The sequence below is a fragment of the Seriola dumerili genome, unplaced genomic scaffold (assembly GCF_002260705.1).
Source record: "Seriola dumerili isolate Sdu_G_001 unplaced genomic scaffold, Sdu_1.0 BDQW01000226.1, whole genome shotgun sequence".
NCBI lineage: Eukaryota > Metazoa > Chordata > Actinopteri > Carangiformes > Carangidae > Seriola > Seriola dumerili.
In genome coordinates, this window is record NW_019174481.1 from 295708 (window position 1) to 314117 (window position 18410).

The 18410-nt window shown below is 37.9% G+C and overlaps 5 protein-coding genes across 5 annotated transcripts in view; 3 read left to right on the forward strand and 2 right to left on the reverse strand.

Moving 5' to 3' along the window:
- Nucleotides 1-184: 184 nt before the first annotated feature.
- rpl37a (ribosomal protein L37a) lies at nt 185-2308 on the forward strand. The gene is made up of 4 exons (XM_022754979.1): nt 185-241; nt 991-1119; nt 1244-1326; nt 2143-2308. The coding sequence occupies exons 1-4, from the start codon at nt 239-241 to the stop codon at nt 2204-2206; spliced, it is 279 nt and encodes a 92-aa protein (XP_022610700.1). The 5' UTR covers nt 185-238; the 3' UTR covers nt 2207-2308.
- A 1172-nt stretch (nt 2309-3480) lies between these two features.
- On the forward strand, nt 3481-6948 carry pecr (peroxisomal trans-2-enoyl-CoA reductase). Its single transcript, XM_022755201.1, has 8 exons — nt 3481-3605; nt 4375-4508; nt 4613-4778; nt 4858-4939; nt 5033-5129; nt 5206-5316; nt 6003-6114; nt 6213-6948. Exons 1-8 carry the CDS (start codon nt 3494-3496, stop codon nt 6293-6295), a joined length of 897 nt encoding a protein of 298 aa, XP_022610922.1. The 5' UTR covers nt 3481-3493; the 3' UTR covers nt 6296-6948.
- A 406-nt stretch (nt 6949-7354) lies between these two features.
- Nucleotides 7355-9693, forward strand: ndufb3 (NADH:ubiquinone oxidoreductase subunit B3). The gene is made up of 3 exons (XM_022754880.1): nt 7355-7437; nt 9241-9369; nt 9460-9693. Exons 2-3 carry the CDS (start codon nt 9242-9244, stop codon nt 9608-9610), a joined length of 279 nt encoding a protein of 92 aa, XP_022610601.1. The 5' UTR covers nt 7355-7437; nt 9241; the 3' UTR covers nt 9611-9693.
- Nucleotides 9694-9790: 97 nt separating this feature from the next.
- Nucleotides 9791-18410, reverse strand: part of LOC111228807 (UDP-glucuronosyltransferase 1-1-like) — a 20891-nt gene continuing 12271 nt past the window's right edge. The window contains exon 10 of the mRNA XM_022754875.1: nt 9791-9908. The gene's annotated coding sequence lies outside the window, so the exon portion shown is untranslated. The remainder of the gene's footprint in view (nt 9909-18410) is intronic.
- On the reverse strand, nt 9888-13401 carry LOC111228806 (UDP-glucuronosyltransferase 1-6-like). Its single transcript, XM_022754874.1, has 9 exons — nt 12643-13401; nt 12063-12126; nt 11834-11982; nt 11401-11528; nt 11076-11169; nt 10786-10911; nt 10598-10685; nt 10291-10510; nt 9888-10183 (listed from the first exon to the last, which is right to left on the reverse strand). The coding sequence occupies exons 1-9, from the start codon at nt 13186-13188 to the stop codon at nt 9913-9915; spliced, it is 1686 nt and encodes a 561-aa protein (XP_022610595.1). The 5' UTR covers nt 13189-13401; the 3' UTR covers nt 9888-9912.

Genomic DNA, 18410 nt, shown 5'->3' on the forward strand with positions numbered 1-18410 from the left:
TAACTTTCTGTATTCTCTGACTTAGTTGTTCATTGTTGTTAATGCTTGTAAATTTGGTATAACAAAAAAAACAAAACACTGTATTTTCCTATTTGTTTAGAATGGAGTTTAAAAAATTATGTATTAGTATGTGCATTCTTAGAAAACTCAAAGTCCCACAATGCAGCGCAATGCGACCCAGTAAATCGCGCCTGCGCCGTAAGCAATCCCTCTTTGGACCTACGTCTCCACTGAAACGATGGTGAGCGAAAATGTCCCCTTCCCAATCCGTGTTAATCTAACGTTTTCTGTGCAAAAATTATACAATCACACATTCGGAGGTTTTAAGGTGTCCTCCTTTGTCACACCAGAGTCTTTTTTGTGTTGGTTTAGTGATTGTATAAACAGAAAAAACGATGTTTTCATGTCCCGTTGAGACAGAAATGGCTGCCACCATTGCTAAACTCACTTGAGTCCAAGTACCGGGCGGGCTAGTCATGTTAGCTTGCTGTTGGTCATTAAATCGTATGTCCCGTGCTCGTTTATGGACCTGCACTTTTTAAAGTGAAGAGCAATGGCACGCTTAATGTTTAAATAAGAGTCTGTTGCCTCTAAACCTTGTCGAGGGTTGTTGAATTGGTTGAAGTTAGCTAGGTGGCTAGCTTGGTAAGAAGTAGCTTGTGTAGGGTAGCTAGTTACCCACTGGTGACAGACCATAATTCCGCCTTATTTTACGTGTTTTGCTACGTACAGACAGCAAATGTGTTTAATACTTAAGTGATATGACATGGTGTTACTCCCCTGTACATTACGCTGTCAATCTTTGATGTTTATAACCCCTTTGGCTCTATGAACGGGTTTATTTAAACTAGTTGGATAGTCAGAAATAGTACTGCTTTAAGCTAACTCTTTACCCCTATAACATCAACACAGTTAAGAAGTGTCAGGAGTATTACCCCAGTGTATTGCTAGTGTTTGTTGTATCTCACTTTGTGTTCATGTTGTTCACAGGCCAAGCGCACCAAGAAGGTGGGGATCGTTGGTAAATACGGCACGCGTTATGGCGCGTCGCTGAGGAAGATGGTGAAGAAAATTGAAATCTCACAGCATGCAAAATATACCTGCTCTTTCTGTGGCAAGGTAAGGACAGCCCAAAGGATAACTTTAAGACTGTGCTACAACTAATTCATGATGTTATGCAGAAAGCACTGTACACATTAAGACCTTAATATCTGTTTTTAATGTGCTTCATTTATATTTACAGACCAAGATGAAGAGGAGGGCTGTTGGTATCTGGCACTGCGGGTCCTGCAAGAAGACTGTGGCTGGAGGCGCCTGGACTTACAAGTAGGATTCATTTTGTGAAGTGTAGATTAAGCATGCAGCCTCATCTGGCAACATGTAACTGAAATTGTTGCTGTTTGTTTATAAAAAAAAAAAAAAAGAAAATTCAGTTTGAGGGCTTTGTCTTTAACTGTTTTACGAAAGGACTGCTCCACAGACAATCACATTTTTGCTTTTATGCTGATGCAAAAATGATGATGCCTGTCTTTTTGAGGACAGCAGCCATGTTTTTCCTTTTTAGAAATTGAAAGGAATCAGTTATGACATTCGTGGGAGCAGTGGATTTAAACAGATGTGGAAGGCATTCATGTGGCTGTGTCATTTGGAGAACTGTAAATCATCCAGTGCAACGCCTACTTGAAATAATATAGCCGTGTCCTCACCAGACCATAATATGGAAAATGAAAGTTGGATTTTATGCAAACATCAATATTATTCTATTAAACAACATCAGAGAGAACCACAAAGCAACTTTTCAGTGCTGTCAAATTAAGCATTCCTGTGCTTAGATACCTAATTGCTGATGAACTGAAAGGGACTTCTGTCTGGAAATCTTTTTTCTGTATTACTGAATACTAATATAAAGATGTTTAACAAGTTCAGAGTTAGAGGACCTAAGTTGAAACTGTTGTTTACCTTATAACTTTGCATAACCCTAATCCTCAAATTTGAAAATTACAATTCAATGAAATAACTTTAAATCCACCACACAAGAGATTTCCTTTTCATCTTTGTGTAAATGTGGCAGATGGCTTTGAGGTGTCTTAAGTTGTTGTAAAATGCACCTTTTGTAAGTAATGTTGTGTTTTTTCTTTTCAGCACAACTTCCGCTGTGACAGTGAAGTCCGCGATCAGGAGGCTGAAGGAGTTGAAGGACCAGTAAACCAATGCGATATTCGCTGGTGGATTTGGGACTTTATTTTCTATAATTTAACCGACCTGGACATGGCCACAACGTCCAAAAATAAAGCAGTCTGGAGCGGAACCCTTTGTTTGTGTCTTTGTACATCTGTTTATAATGTAGCAGTAGAATCCAAATGTGTGTTTTATTTAGAAGAAATTTTCACTGGAGCTCAGGCTGCGGATAGTGTTATACTGTCAAAGGCAGTACAACTGTCCCAGGCTGACAACAGAAGAAAGAGGTTCTCCTCCCCTGTGATTTTTTGTCAGTAAGCACTTAGACTGCTTTCATGTAGCAAATTAAATGAGAAACCCACAAATTTACAGGCAGTCAGGTGTGCTGTATTTACCCTGTGGACAATAAGGTGAAGCCTTTCAGTTAGAAATCACTTGGCTTTTCCTGTTGAAATTCCCAGCACTTAAAATGATACTGTTGACTAGAGCAGAAGTTGAGGATAATTCCCTCAAAGGATCAACTGAAAATATAAATCATTCTATCTGTGCCAGATCCAGAGCTCTGGTATTATGTGTCATCTCTGTTGTGACTTAAAAGGCACAACTAAATAAAACTGAGCCATTGCTAGTTACTGATTATTCCTGTGTATTTACTGCAATGGCCAGTCAGAACTTCTGCCATGTAAAATATTACTGCTACTATAAGGGGTCAGTATTTATACATGTCAGAGTGAAATTTGAATATTCTTTGTCATGATAGACACATTACACTTAAGATACCAGAGCAAAGCGGACCAAGATATTGTGACATTGTCATTGATGGCACTTAGTGTATGAATATGAAATATTCTAATAAGTGAAGTTTTTTTTTGTAATTAAAAGTGCATCTTGAACTTCAGCACAAATAACAAGCGTACATATAAAAACAAAATTATTGTCAAATGAATTTTTAGTTTTTTTAAAGTTTCGCTCCAACAGAAAGAAAATTGATAATAAAACATGTTATTGTCTATCAAAAATAGAAAATATCAATTTCATTTTTTGATCAACATTCGTTGTATATTTATATTTCTGTTACATTAAATATCTGTCGCTTAATATCAAGTTTAGGGGAAAAAATAATTTACTTTTTTTAAAAACAATATATTAAGCACTGTGTAGTCTGCATACAGTATGTGTTGAGAAGCATGAACCTTGTAGAACCCGGTTTCCTCTGAAGGTGGCAGCAGAGCAACACCACAGACATCAGCTGCCGTAAATCTTCCAGCAGAGGGCGTACTGTCGTAACTCACTTCAGCAGGGTGAAGAAAGAAGTATGGCGGCTTCCAGTGTTTTCAGACCGGGCTTGTTCAACCACAAAGTTGCTGTAGTAACGGGAGGGGGCACCGGTATCGGTAAAGCCATCTCTGCAGAGCTGCTGGAGCTTGGTGAGTGTCAGACTCAGTGACTTCAGTCTTATTTGTTCACAGCGCAGACGGTCTGAAGTGAACAGCAGCAGCTGACTGACACTGACCACAACAGCCGAATGAACTTCGCCACAGATAGACAGGAGACTTGCACTGTTCACGTCTGACCAGCAAAAACCTGCACACCTGTGACACTATTTTAATACGGCGGAGGCACACTGTCAACATAAAGTAAAGTGTGATAGAAACTAGGGCTGAACGATTAAATCAAATCACAATATGACCAAGGGCAGTATCCACTTAAAAAAGGTAAAATGATCTGCCACAACATACTAATATGAAAGAAGCATCGCGGTGCTACAGAGATTCAGGAGCCTTACAAAAAGTTTGCATATGGTTCAGCCCTAATAGAAACATTCACTGTGCGTGGAAATATATCTGAAAAAAATCCTAATTTAATCACAGAATCTGCTGCTCTACCCTGACTTAATCTGATTTCAGACATTTACTCCATCCTCGAAGTTTGTCTTTGCTGAATAAATACAGAAAGATCACTTTTATATCTTGGCCTGACACGATTTAAACAAACAAAAAAAGAAATCCACTGCAACTCCCACTTCCACTATATATATATACTGTATATATTCATCCATATAAACAAACTCTCAGCAACATGCATTCAGAGTGTCTGTGGTGACTTTATTCCCAGTAATCACACCAGATAACCGTATAATAACTTATTAATCATCAGTTGTTGCGTGTCAAGGTGAGCTGACTGTTCTCTCTTCAGGCTGCAGTGTGGTGATCGCCAGTAGGAAGGCAGAGAGGCTGGAGGCAGCAGCTCAGGAGATGAGACAAAAAATCCCTCCCTCCAGCCCTGCGTGTGTCACTCCCCTACTGTGCAACATCCGCAACGAGGATGAGGTGGGCCTCCTAACACACACACGTGCAACCTCTGAAACTGCTTCATATTCATATTGCCAGTGCATGATTGCATGATTATATTATGTAATCTCCCTGTGCTGCAGGTGAAGGATCTTGTGTCCTCGGTGCTGAAGCAGTACGGCCGGATAGACTTTCTGGTGAACAACGGAGGGGGTCAGTTCAGCAGCCCAGCGGGGCACATGTCCTCCAAAGGCTGGAAGGCGGTGATAGACACCAACCTGACCGGGACCTTTCACTGCTGCAAGGAGGGTGAGCTGCAGGCAGCTAACACTGTGAGTGTGTTTGAAGTTCTCAGTGTGACTGAGTGTTGCTGTGCTATCCCACACAGTCTACACTGCGTGGATGAAGCAACATGGAGGTGTGATCGTCAACATCATCGCTGACATGTGGAAGGGCTTCCCGGGCATGGCGTAAGCACCACCTCCTCCCAGTTTCACACACAAATGTCCAAACTCACATACTCTTTTCCCTCATGCTGAAACACTGCCTCCTCTCGCTGACAGCCACACGGGAGCAGCAAGGGCAGCAGTGGATAACTTAACAAAGAGTCTGGCCATCGAGTGGGCAAGCTCAGGAATTAGGGTCAACGCTGTGGCACCGGTACGTACAGGTCATGAGTTAGTGCAGAATCAGTTTTTGAGTTCTTTGATCATGTGGTCATGTTGTCTGGTTGCAGGGTACGATCTTTTCCAAAACTGCGATGGAGAACTACAAGGAGCTCGGACCAAATCTTTTCAAGATGTCTGTTCCATTTAGCCCTGCAAAGAGGCTAGGAGTCCCCGAAGAGGTAACTACTTAGTGGCACCCACAATGTGGACTGCAGCTTTATGTCTAAAATGTCAAAATATTATCCAAATCGTAATATGGCCGAGGGCATTATCGAAATCCCATATGACAAAAGGTCAAATGTGTCACAAACATAAATGAAGCGTTGTGGTGCTACAGAGACGCCCCGGCCTACGAATCACATTCTCCACATGTAAGAGAACAATGCACAACAATGTTTTTTATTTTGGTACATCGTTCAGCCCTATTAAAATAGTGTTTTAGCCATGCATTGCTGTGTTCTTAAAAGTAAAACTTACACAGAACAATCCAAGCTTTACATTGATAAAGCACAGAAAGGAACTGGAAAGATTTACCACAATAAACTATAACATAATAATAAAGTATAAAAAAATTATTGTACAGGTGCAGCCAATGAAGTGGCAGCTGACTGTATATGACAATTTATGCAGCAGTGTAAGGTATCATGAGTCACACTACTGATTAAAAACCCCACACTGGAAGAACTGGTGTCAGACAAATGAAGGAAATTGTTGTCAGGTCATGTAATATGATAAGAACAGCGGACAGCATAGGTGAGAGGAGGTGGGCAGAGAGTCATAGATACTGAGGATGCGCTGTGTGACTGTAGTATCACAGAGACTTATTTCAGTAACTTTTTCTCTTCTTTGTTGTTTCTACTTTCAGATCTCATCAGCAGTGTGTTTCCTGCTCTCTCCTGCTGCCTCTTACATCTCTGGAGCCACACTGAGGGTTGATGCAGGACAGAGTCTTTACCACTCCATCTGGGAGATACCCGGTATGTATAATACATCCACACTTTGGTCTTTGCAGTGTGGTGTTCTAACTTCCTGTGTGTGTGTGTGTGTGTGTGTGTGTGTGTGTGTTTGTCTCCAGACCACAGCGCATGGCCTGAGGCTCCAGAGGGAGAGAACCTGGATGCTCTGAAGGACCTGCTCAAACCACAAAGCAAACTCTGATGCAGCTCTGTGACATAGTCTGAGCCTAATGCATAAACGCACAAGCCATTAAGCATCATGGATGTTGAGCTGTACAGACCCCATAAGGCATTTTAATTAATCACCATGGTGGCCTGGTTATTAGATGGTTGGATTTATAATGCCAATCTTGTACATAATTGTATGTAATTAACAGTAACATGAGAGTATGATTAGTTTCCTGGACAATGATGTATGACATGAACTGTTGAAATGTATGAAGAGTATTTTTTTCTCCAATGCCTTTGTCAGTTGGTAGTAAACACAATAGCTACAAAGCGTTTTACAAAAGAAACAAGAAAACAGAAAAAAAATCACTGATTTAGTGTCTCTGATGCAGCAAAGTCAGGAACTACAATGTAAAAAGCAGGATTGTGTTCATTATCTATACTTTGGATTTAGTTTCTGCAGGCTCTGCCTTTTTGTTTCAGGGGACTGATCATGTAATTCTAGATTTCTAGTTCTAGATTATTCATCAAGAAGATTCAGTAAAAGGGATCAGGTGCCTTACATTGAGTGTTACCATCAATGTTACTTTTAACATCTTAATGTAACATGTTACAAAATATCTTTTTATAACATAATGAGACATTTTCTTCTTTAAATTTTAATGTAATGTTCATTCAAATGAATAAAACTTTGGATTATAAAATAAATAAAATATTTTTATCATTAAATGTATGTCTGGGGATGCAAAGTTTATTTTAAAATAGTGTACAGGCTTGATATTTTAAAAAGTATAAACATTAAGAAACAGTTAAGTTATCTTTGGCTGTCCTGATCAGAAATAAATACTTAAATGTGTAGTCTTAATTGTACATTATTAATATTGTGTATAATTTTGTAATGTTGACACAGATACTGTCTTATCGTTTGCATAAAAGATCAGGCTGATATTGCATAATAAATGAGCACATATATTCTTGTTTATTCATATATATATATATGCACTAAATTGCTGTACTGGTTTCATTTTGTTTTTCACTAAAGGAAGATGTCAAAACGCCTTCTCAAAAAGACGCTTTGGTATTTTGGCCCGCACGCCGTGCCGTCATTATGCCGCAAAAGATTGCTATCTGTCGTAAGCTTTAGTCCAGCAGCAGAGGTCACAACAAACCACTCAGGTACGCTGTGTTTTCTTCACAATAACTTACATTTTCAAGGCACATTTCGGAGCTGTATCACATTGGATGGCAACACTATCTTTACACATATGAAGATGTAAGTCAAATAATGCGTCGTCGAACAAACGCAGCAATTGTATTCATGAAACGAGAGAACGTAGCTAGCTGAGCTAACGTAATGCTAGCTGAGGAAACGCTGTCTACCTCCACCACACAGGAGTGTGTCTGCACTTTAATCACTCTGATAATCAGATCGTTTTTTTTTTTTGGGTCGACAAGTTAACTAAATGATCAATGACAGCAACTGGTTTCAGATAGCCATTCATTGTTAACTTATGGTCAGACGTGTCAGATGTTCAATAACGTACAAGTGTAACATGTAAACTTCATGCATTCAAGCATCTTTAATATCTAGTGGGAATGCTTCTCTTCATTCGGCTTTTTTCTTATAACAGCTTGATCGGGGGTCTTTCTGTCTGCTTGGCTTTGTAGTGTACTGGGACCTCCTACAGGCGCCAGCGTAACCTAATTAAAGGACCAAAAAAAAATCATCCTTATTCAGTCAACAACATGCGTTGACGTTGTTCAACGGAGCAGTACAAAAAACTCCCAAGTAGCAAAGCAACGAGTATCCTATTGTAAGGACAAGTGAATTACCCAATATAATAATTAATTAGTTATCTTATTTATGTGAATTGATGATTATAAATTGTTAATAACAATTATTAAGACAAGAAAAAAATGCTTATTCAATAGGCTAAAGAGTACAAAGAGTTCAATAAATAAAAGGCAATATGTCTCAGTAGTCAGAACATTAACTCAGTTGCATCATGCAAACTAAAGAATAACAGGATTTCAAGTCAGATACAGGCTGCATTCAAATTGTAGAAATTTTATTGTTCCATGAAGTGCAGATGGCGTACATTATATCAGTCTCACACACTTTGTAAAACTGTTTTTAATGAAAATCGGTCGATTGGCAGCCGATCAATCGGGGCATCCCTATTTAGGGTCATTGTGCTGCTGCATCACCTTCCTTCTACTGAGCTTCAGCAGGTGAACAACAGCCACCCTGATATTATCCTCTGATAGACTTTGATAAAGTTGGGAATTCATTTTCCCCTCGATGATGTCGAGCTGTCCAGGCCCAGAGGCAGGAAAGCCCCAAATCATGATGCTCCCTCCATCATACTTGACCTTTGGGATGATGTTTTCGTGTTAGTATGTAGTGTCCTTTTTACATCATACATAGTGCTGCATGTTCTTCTCAAACAATTTAACCTTAGTTTCATCATCAGTCCATAAAACATTTTCTCAGTAGTGCTGTTATGGAGTGCCAAGATGTTCTTTTGCAAACTTCAGGCATGTATCTGATGTTTTTTTTTGGAGAGCAGAGGCTTCTTCTGTGCTGTACCTCCATGGTTCAGTGACTTGCATTTGAACAGAGACGTTAATCGGCTCCAATGATTCCTTTAAGCCTTTATAATGGAAGAGTAGCTACAGAACTAACATTATTATTATTATAAACATTTATAGTTTGTCTGGACTGATAAATATTTAAACTCTTTGAGATTACTATGTAACCCTTTCCAGCTTCATGCAGATCAACAATTATAGATCATAGGTCTTATGAGATCTCTCTTTTGTGAGGCACTTTTAACATCCGCAGATGCTTCTTGTGAACGGCAGACCCAAAGCTTCATTGACTTGACTCCAGTTTTGATAACTCCTGACACAATACAACTAGTTCAAAGCTAAGGGCTAAAACAAAATCAACACACTTGTATGTGTATCTGTTTTCAGTATGGGAGGTGACCACGGCCACAGCAAGCTGTCCATGCCAGACTGGCGGCAGTGGAAGGCAGAGGGGACACCACTGGAGTTCACACAGCAGAGGCTGGCAGCCAGGGGCCTGAAGGACCCATGGGCACGGTCAGTATTTTTACACACATGAGATATAGCTGACTTCATTATGTATACAGTTTGATTCCTGACACGTCTTTCTCTCCTGTCACTCTGTAGTAATGAGGCATGGAGATACTCAGGCGGCTTCGCTCGCGCCGTGACTCTGTCAGATGTTCTGCTGAAAGGATTCAAGTGGGGCTTTGCTGCCTTTACTGTTGCTCTGGCTGTAGAGTACGCCCTGTTCCCACCGAAGAAGGGTGGCCATTAATACTCATCATTGTCCTCAAGACCATAATGGAGTATAATAATATTATGTATTTTTCTGTTTATTAAATGTCTTTTTGATCACTAGATGGCTTCACTGATTCTTACACCCTTTCACACCTTTAAATCATCAACAGTTTGAATGACTTTGTTTTAATGTTTGAAAGACAATCATGAGTTTTTAATCTCCCCATACAAACACTGTTAACGAACCCTTAACAAACACTCCTGTCTGAGATTAAAAGCTCAACATTGTCTTCATCTCTGTGTTACTGCACAACCTGAAGGTGCAAAGGTAGCACCATGCTAGTCCCGTTTCCTCTTCCTGCTCAGTTTGCGGAAGCATAGTTTCATGCATTTTACTATCAAAATGCCAAAAAGCAGAACTACGCTAGCTAGTAGCGCTATTACATCCAGGCAGAAGTACTGGATCCAGTTGAGGTCAATGCCAGCAGGTTTAAGATGTTTAGCCCCTTTGTGGCGCATCACATACTCTGTCCAGTACACTGACAGGTCGAGTGGCTCAACTGGCCGGTCTTTATGGAGAGCTGACAGCTTCTGCACATCTTCTTTATACCTGGACACACACAAACAGACCAGGAGAGTTTAAGAATACAACACCAGAATATGATGGTATCAAAAGCAGATCCCAAAACTGATGCAAGTGACGCTCCGACCCCTCACCTGACGTCATGTAGGACCTCATTCAGTCCCTGAAGGAGGCTTTCAGTCGTGATGGAAAAAATATCCACCACGACTCCGGCTCCTTTATCTGCCAGCCTTTGTGCATTGTGATGCTGGTCTGCCCCTATTGGCATCATCACCATGGGAACAGCATGACACAGTCCCTCAAAGATACCGTGTGAACCAGCGTGAGTGATGAAAGCCCGAGCTCCAGGATGTGCTAACATGCAAACACACAAAGTTAGTTGAACGTGCAATTACTGCAAGATGTCAGCTGTTATATGATATGTGAAATAGACACACAGACCTAGTAGGTCGTTCTGAGGCACCCATCCCATCATCTTCACATTTTCTGGGACATTGTCAGGAACCTGCCCAGTGTATCTCCATATCACCTATCAAAAGACACAAAGAGTTATTTATTGATCTTTTAACTGTGTCTTGTTATATAGAATCTTATCATTTTCATGCATATGCTCAAATATATTCCTTTACCTTCTGTGGAATCTGTCTGAAGGCCTCTAGGAAGATGGAGGTCTTCTCCTCTGGCAGATCTGACACCATAGTGCCCAGAGTGAACACCACAAACCCAAACTCTCCTGACACCCAGGACTCCAAATCCTGCAAAAACACAAACCCATTGTAGGGGTATGAATTTATTTCCCTTTCCATATTCATCCCTCTATGTTCCTGCATTAAAATCAAACAGGTGAAGTGATGAACAAGTGAAATAAAATCAAAATGTTGATACAGTTTTCCAGATCAGAAACACTCAGAGCTCTTACCTCAGGCAGAGGATTTCTCACATTGCAGTTGATGCCACCAACTAGTACCATATTAGGCATGAGAGGGCGCGGGAACTCCAGTATCAAGTCAATCCTATTTAAACACAGTATCACAATATTCACCTGAATATGAGACTGAGACTTTTTAAATCTTTCTTTCAGTGAGATTCAGTGGCATAAAAGTCAGTAGGACTTTGTGAAAGTAAATATATGCATTCACATTATATTCCTAGCCTGTTAGTGTAATAGTATATGTGTGTGTAGGTTCTTCTTCTGTTGTGTATTCTTCTCCCAAACATCAATATACAACCTTTGTACATGTTACCTCAGCAGCCAGATAGCAGAGTCTGACAGTACTTCAGCTACGCCCACCTCCTCTCCCAGGAACTGATAGGCCATTTGGTCAAAGCGCCAGTACAGCAGTCGGGAGAGCAGCGGCTCCAGTAAAGCTACCTGTGGGTCAGAGGTATCACAGGACAATAAACAAATGCACAGCAAAAGGTGTTGATGATTGGCAAAGAGTTTAATTTTAGTTTTATGAGTTAAATTGTAACAGTGATTAAACTGAGGTCACATGCATTCAGTAATGTAGTCCAGGTTTAACTAGGCCACCATGAACTACATGACTTTGAATGTGCAGTAGAGCAAGGCAAGGCGCTTCAGGGCCAACGTCTCAGAAATAGTCATTTTACACAATGAAAACACATTCGTTCTTCATGCATGCATCTGCCCGTGTATATGTGCCTATAAACGCTCACCAAAGTGTTGACAACTCTCTCCTTGAAGCTCATTTTATCTGAGTATCCGGTGAAGAAGCGAGGTACATACGAGGGTGGGGAGGGGCAGCCTGCAGAGTTCACATCCAAGGAAAATGGAATACCTCTCAACAAATTAATAGTGGGGATACCTGAAATGATTTAGCAATGAGAGGTGAGAAAATGTGCAGATGTACAAGCACACAGATAATCCCAGTGGATCAGAACTCACCTAATTTCCGAGCTATTAATGAGCCTGTGGGCACCATGGGGTCTGTCAACACGGCATCAAAGCCCTGCAGAGTAAAAGAGTAAGAAGGAGGGAAGGAAAAGAGGGATGAATCTTCTGTAGTATCTGAGTAGTAATTAAGAAAATTCACTGTTTCTTCTCCTTCATATACTCATCTGTAGCTCATACAGAATAAAGGAGGCATGTCAGCTCCCACTATCCTTCTCTCTCATTCATTTTTTCAAGCAAGTTATCAAAAAGTAAACAGAGTACTTTCAACTTCATTACATTTCAGAGAATACTGTACTTCGTACTCCGCTACATGTATGGGACAGCTATAGTTACTCTGCAATAGAAATTTGTGTCACAGAACTTATCTCACGACCACGTCAGGTTTTGTTCACAGTAACATAAACACCTTACAGTACAGTGCAATCAAACACAGCACGAGCCCAAAAAAACACATCCAGAGTAATAGACACAGTCCCAATAAATGTCACACAAATTCAGAAAAAAAGTGCAAGGCAATTGTTTTGTATTTTTACAGTTAATCCTGATGTTCAGCCTTTGTGTTTGCACTCACCTGCTGTGCCAGATGTGAGATGAGACTGTCATTGAACAGTAGACTCTCTGCAGTTCCGTGGATTAAGTCTATAACTTTCAGAATGTGGGAGAATCGTTTCTTTGTCCTCACCATGAATGACTGTGAAGATTTTTGCATCATGTCCTTATGTGCGGACGCCACAGAATCAATATAAGCCCTGTCATAAGGAACAGGATGGATCTCAGTGTCGTAGTATTTCCCCGGACCCATCCGTATGCTGACCTCTGGTATCACCACGGTGACCCGGTGTCCACGGCGACCCATTTCTTGGGCAATGGCCTTCATACCCACCCAGTGACTTCCATCCATGGGTACCACCAGCAAGTTACCCAAGTAAGAAGAAGAAGAAGAAGAAGAAGAAGCAGTGTCATTTGCAAAAATGGTGTCACTGGCTTCAGCCTCTTCTGTCTTTGCCTTCTCCTCTGGCCCGGACTTTCCTGCAGCAGACCGGCTCGTCTTATCAGCACCATTCACCTGCATATCCATGTTTAGCAGCAGGAACACAAACACTGTTGCTTTCCACATTGTTCTCTCTTCCTCAGTGTCTACACCTCATTGAATCCAACGCAGAGAAAAAAATGGGGTAAAGTGAAGAATAAAACGGATCAAGAAAATGCCCCCTACTCTGTGCTCTGAATGCTCCTGTAAACCTTTCCCTCCCCTCAGACTGCTCTGTCAGGCTCTGGCTTGTTGAAATTCCTCTGTGAATTAGCAGAGTTGTGTGTGTTCAAAGTCCTCACTTTGACAAAGTGACAATCATTGTCCTCAACAGCTAGTGGTCACTGATATGAGACTGCTAGTGATTTAGTTAATGTGTGATTTAATTGATTGCTATCTGCACATAAAAGGAAGCGCACACAAACCACTGGGGGGATTCGGTGAAAAGTTCAGAGAGGGAAGGGTTTTATGCACTGCAGTGGCCTAATCCTATAATTCCCCACTTTTGGCAGTAGGGCTTTTAGCAACTAATGTAGCACGATGCTAACTGCCAGTCATCTGTGATCATGTGTTGTGATACTAAAGCAGTCTGCCATGTGATGCTGTGCTGGAATGAATCTTTGTCTCCACTGAGCTTGAGATATTCTTTCTTTTTGTGCTTTATTTTTATTGCTCAAATGGAAGTAAAAGGAAGATTAGTCTGTTTTCATCACCCCTGTGGATCCTGTGAGTAAAAAAAAAACGTGCTGGACCTTTTTGCTGAAGTCTGACTTTTCTCTGTCCATCTCTCCTGGTGTGTAGGACTGCAACATTGCAGTTGTGCCCAACGACACACATGACAAATCTGTTAGGAGAAATATGCTATTGGATCAGTCAAGGTAACTTTGAGTGTGACAAACAACAGTCAGTTTTAGTTTTAGTTTATTCATTTTTTCATTTAATTGGGACAATTCATTTTATCATAGTTCCAATCAAGGGCGGAGGTTTGCATATGGACGGTAGGGACATGTCCTTACCAATATTTTGGGAGCACAGAAGTGTCCCTACCAATATTTGAGAGAACACATTCGCACTATGTTTAAAATGAAGTCATATTAGATAATTTCAATGTCCCTCCAAGAGGCTACGTTTCCAAGACAACCAATTTAGGCATGCTAGCATTTGATTAACCGAAAGGGTGGGGGCTATCTGAAGGCTCACGTCATGTGAAAATATAAAGGTGGTACTGAACATCATCAGAAAAATGTCAACTGATGATATGGTATATGGTTAGAACTGTCTTCTCACAGTGAGAAGACACTGGGTTTCAACCCCAGGCCTGGTGCCCTTCTATGTGGAATTTGGGTGGTCTCCCTGTCCCTGTGTGAGGTCTCTACAGGGGCTACAGCTTCCTCCCACAGTCCAAACACATTCACATTTGATTTATTGGCAACTCTAATGCCTTACTATACTAGGATGGGCCCCAGAATTTACGTTTTTATCCTTACTATAGTACGACGTTTTTTGACGTTTTTATGCCTTACTATACTATGACAGTTTTTGACGTTTTTTATGACTTAATATAATGTGATGTTTTTTGACGTTTTTATGGCTTAATAAAATGTGACGTTTTTTTACATTTTTATGCCTTACTATACTATGACATTTTTTTGACGTTTTCATGCCTTACTATACTATAACATTTTTTGGCGTTTTCATGACTTGATATAATGTGACATTTTTGGACGTTTTCATGCCTTGCTATACTATGACATTTTTATGGCTTACTATTCTATGACATTTTTTGACGTTTTTATGGCTTACTATACTATGACGTTTTTATGGCTTACTATACTATGACGTTTTTTGACGTTTTTATGGCTTACTGTACTATGACATTTTTTGACGTTTTTATGCCTTACTATACTATGACATTTTTTGACGTTTTCATGCCTTACTATAGTATAACATTTTTTGGCGTTTTCATGACTTGATATAATGTGACATTTTTGGACGTTTTCATGCCTTACTATACTATAACATTTTTTGACGTTTTCATGACTTGATATAATGTGACATTTTTTTACGTTTTTATGACTTAATATAATGTGACATTTTTTTTTAACATTTTTATGCCTTACTATACTATGAAATTTTTTGATATTTTTATGACTTAATATAATGTGACGTTTTTTGACGTTTTTATGGCTTACTATACTCTGACGTTTTTATGGCTTACTATACAATGACGTTTTTTGACATTTTTATGCCTTATTATACTATGATGTTTTTTGACATTTTTATGCCTTACTATACTATGACGTTTTTATGGCTTACTATACTATGACATTTTTTGACGTTTTTATGGCTTACTATACTATGATGTTTTTTGACATTTTTATGCCTTACTATACTATGACGTTTTTTGACATTTTTATGCCTTACAATACTATGACATTTTTTGACGTTTTTTATGACTTAATATAATGTGACATTTTTTGACGTTTTTATACCTTAATAAAATGTGACGTTTTTTTTACATTTTTATGCCTTACTATACTATGACATTTTTTGACGTTTTCATGTCCTACTATACTATAACATTTTTTGGCCTTTTCATGACTTGATATAATGTGACATTTTTGGACGTTTTCATGCCTTACTATACTATAACATTTTTTGACGTTTTCATGACTTAATATAATGTGACATTTTTTTTAACATTTTTATGCCTTACTATACTATGGCATTTTTTTAACATTTTTATGCCTTACTATACTATGACATTTTTTGATATTTTTATGACTTAATATAATGTGACGTTTTTTGACGTTTTTATGCCTTACTATACTATGACGTTTTTATGGCTTACGATACTATGACGTTTTTTGACATTTTTATGCCTTATTATACTATGACGTTTTTTGACATTTTTATGCCTTAGTATACTATGACGTTTTTATGGCTTACTATACTATGACATTTTTTGACGTTTTTATGACTTAATATGATGTGACGTTTTTTTACGTTTTTATGCCTTGCTATACTATGACGTTTTTATGGCTTACTATACCATGAAGTTTTTTGACGTTTTTATGGCTTACTATACTATGGCGTTTTTTGACGTTTTTATGCCTTGCTATACTATGACATTTTTATGGCTTACTATACTATGACATTTTTTGACGTTTTTATGCCTTACTATACTATGACGTTTTTTGACATTTTTATGCCTTACTATACTATGACATTTTTTGATATTTTTATGACTTAATATAATGTGACGTTTTTTGACGTTTTTATGCCTTACTATACTATGACGTTTTTATGGCTTACGATACTATGACGTTTTTTGACATTTTTATGCCTTATTATACTATGACGTTTTTTGACATTTTTATGCCTTAGTATACTATGACGTTTTTATGGCTTACTATACTATGACATTTTTTGACGTTTTTATGACTTAATATGAATAAGTGACGTTTTTTATACGTTTATTTATGACCTTGCTAATACTATGACGTTTTATAATGGTTACTATACCATGAAAGTTATTTTGACGTTTTTATGGCTTACTATACTATGGACGTTTTTTAGACGTTTTTTATGCCTTGCTATAACTATGACAATATTTTATGGGCTTAACTATAACTATGACATTTATGTTCGACAGATTTTTATGCTTACTATATAACTATAGACGAGTTTTTTGTGACAATTTTATGCTTTAGACTACTACTGAGTGACGTTTTTTATGGCTTTAAACTATACTATCAAGTTTTTTACGTTTTTTATGGCCTTACTAATAACTTATGAACAGTTTTTTGAACGCATTTTTTGTGAATTGATATAAATGTTGACGTTTTTTGACGATTTTTTATGGCTTACTGATACACTATATAGAATTGTTTTTTTGAACATTATTTATGCCTTAACTAATAATATGACGTTTTTCTTGACGTTTTTTTGCCTTACTATAACTAATAGACGTTTTTATGGCTTGACTATACATACATTTTTTGATTTAGGCTATTAATATATGACGTTGTTTGAAATTTTGGCCCTTACTAATCTATATACATTTTTTTGACGTATTCTCTTAATGCTTAACTATCACGGATGTTTTAGCTCTAATATAATGAACGCTTATATGTTGAACGTTTTTTTTATAGGCTTACTATACTATCGTTTAGTGCTTGAATTTTTATGGCCTTAACATCTAATGTACTTTATCTTAGACGATTTTTAAGCCTACGTAATATATGAAGGCAATTTTAAACTAATATAGTCAAATTTTAATCTAATCATATATAGTAAGGCAACATTAAAAAATGCATGTAAGAACTTAAAAAAAATGTCAAAAAATAGTAATGTAAGTAGTAAGCCATGAAAACGTCATAAGTATAAAGTAAGAACCATAAAAACGTCAAAAACGTCAATAGTATAGTAAAGGCATAAAAACATTTGAAAAAAAGTCACATTATATTAAGTCATAAAAAACGTCAAAAAAATTCAATAGTATAAAGGTAAGTAATAAAAATGTCAAAAAACGTCATAGTAATAGTTAAGGCATAAAAATCTCAAAAACTCATAGTTATAGTAAGCCATAAAAACGTCATAAGTCACATTATAAGTCAAAAAATGTCAAAAAACGTCATAGTATAGTAAAGCATAAAAACGTCAAGTATAAATAAAAGTCAAAGTCATAGTATAGTAAGCCATAAAAACGTCCAAAAAAATAGTCAAATAAGTAAGGCATAAAATGTCAAATAAACGTCATAGTATAGTAGGCATAAAAACGTCAAAAATGTCATAGTATAGTAAGCCATAAAACGTCTATAGTATAAGTAAGGCAAAAACGTCAAAAAACGTACTGTATATACGTCAAAAATGTCAAGTAAGTAATAGTATAGTAGCGCATAAAAACATCATAGTATAGTGAGGCATAATGTCAAAAAACGTCATAGTAATAGATAGGAGTGGCATAAAAACATCAAAAGAACTGTCATAGTAATAAGGCATAAAATGTAAAAAAAAGTCACGTTATATTAAAGTCATAAAAACGTCAAAAAACGTCATAGTATAGTAATGATAATAAAAAAATGTTAAAAAACGTCATAGTATAGTAAGCCATAAAAACGTCATAGTATAGTAAGGCATAAAAATGTCAAAAAACGTCATAGAATAGTAAGCTCATAAACGTCATAGTATAGTAGGCATAAAATGTCAAAAACGTCATAGTATAGTAAGGCATAAAAAGTAAAAAATGTCAATAGTATAGTAAGCCATAAAACGTCATAGTATATATAGTAGCATGAAAAACGTAA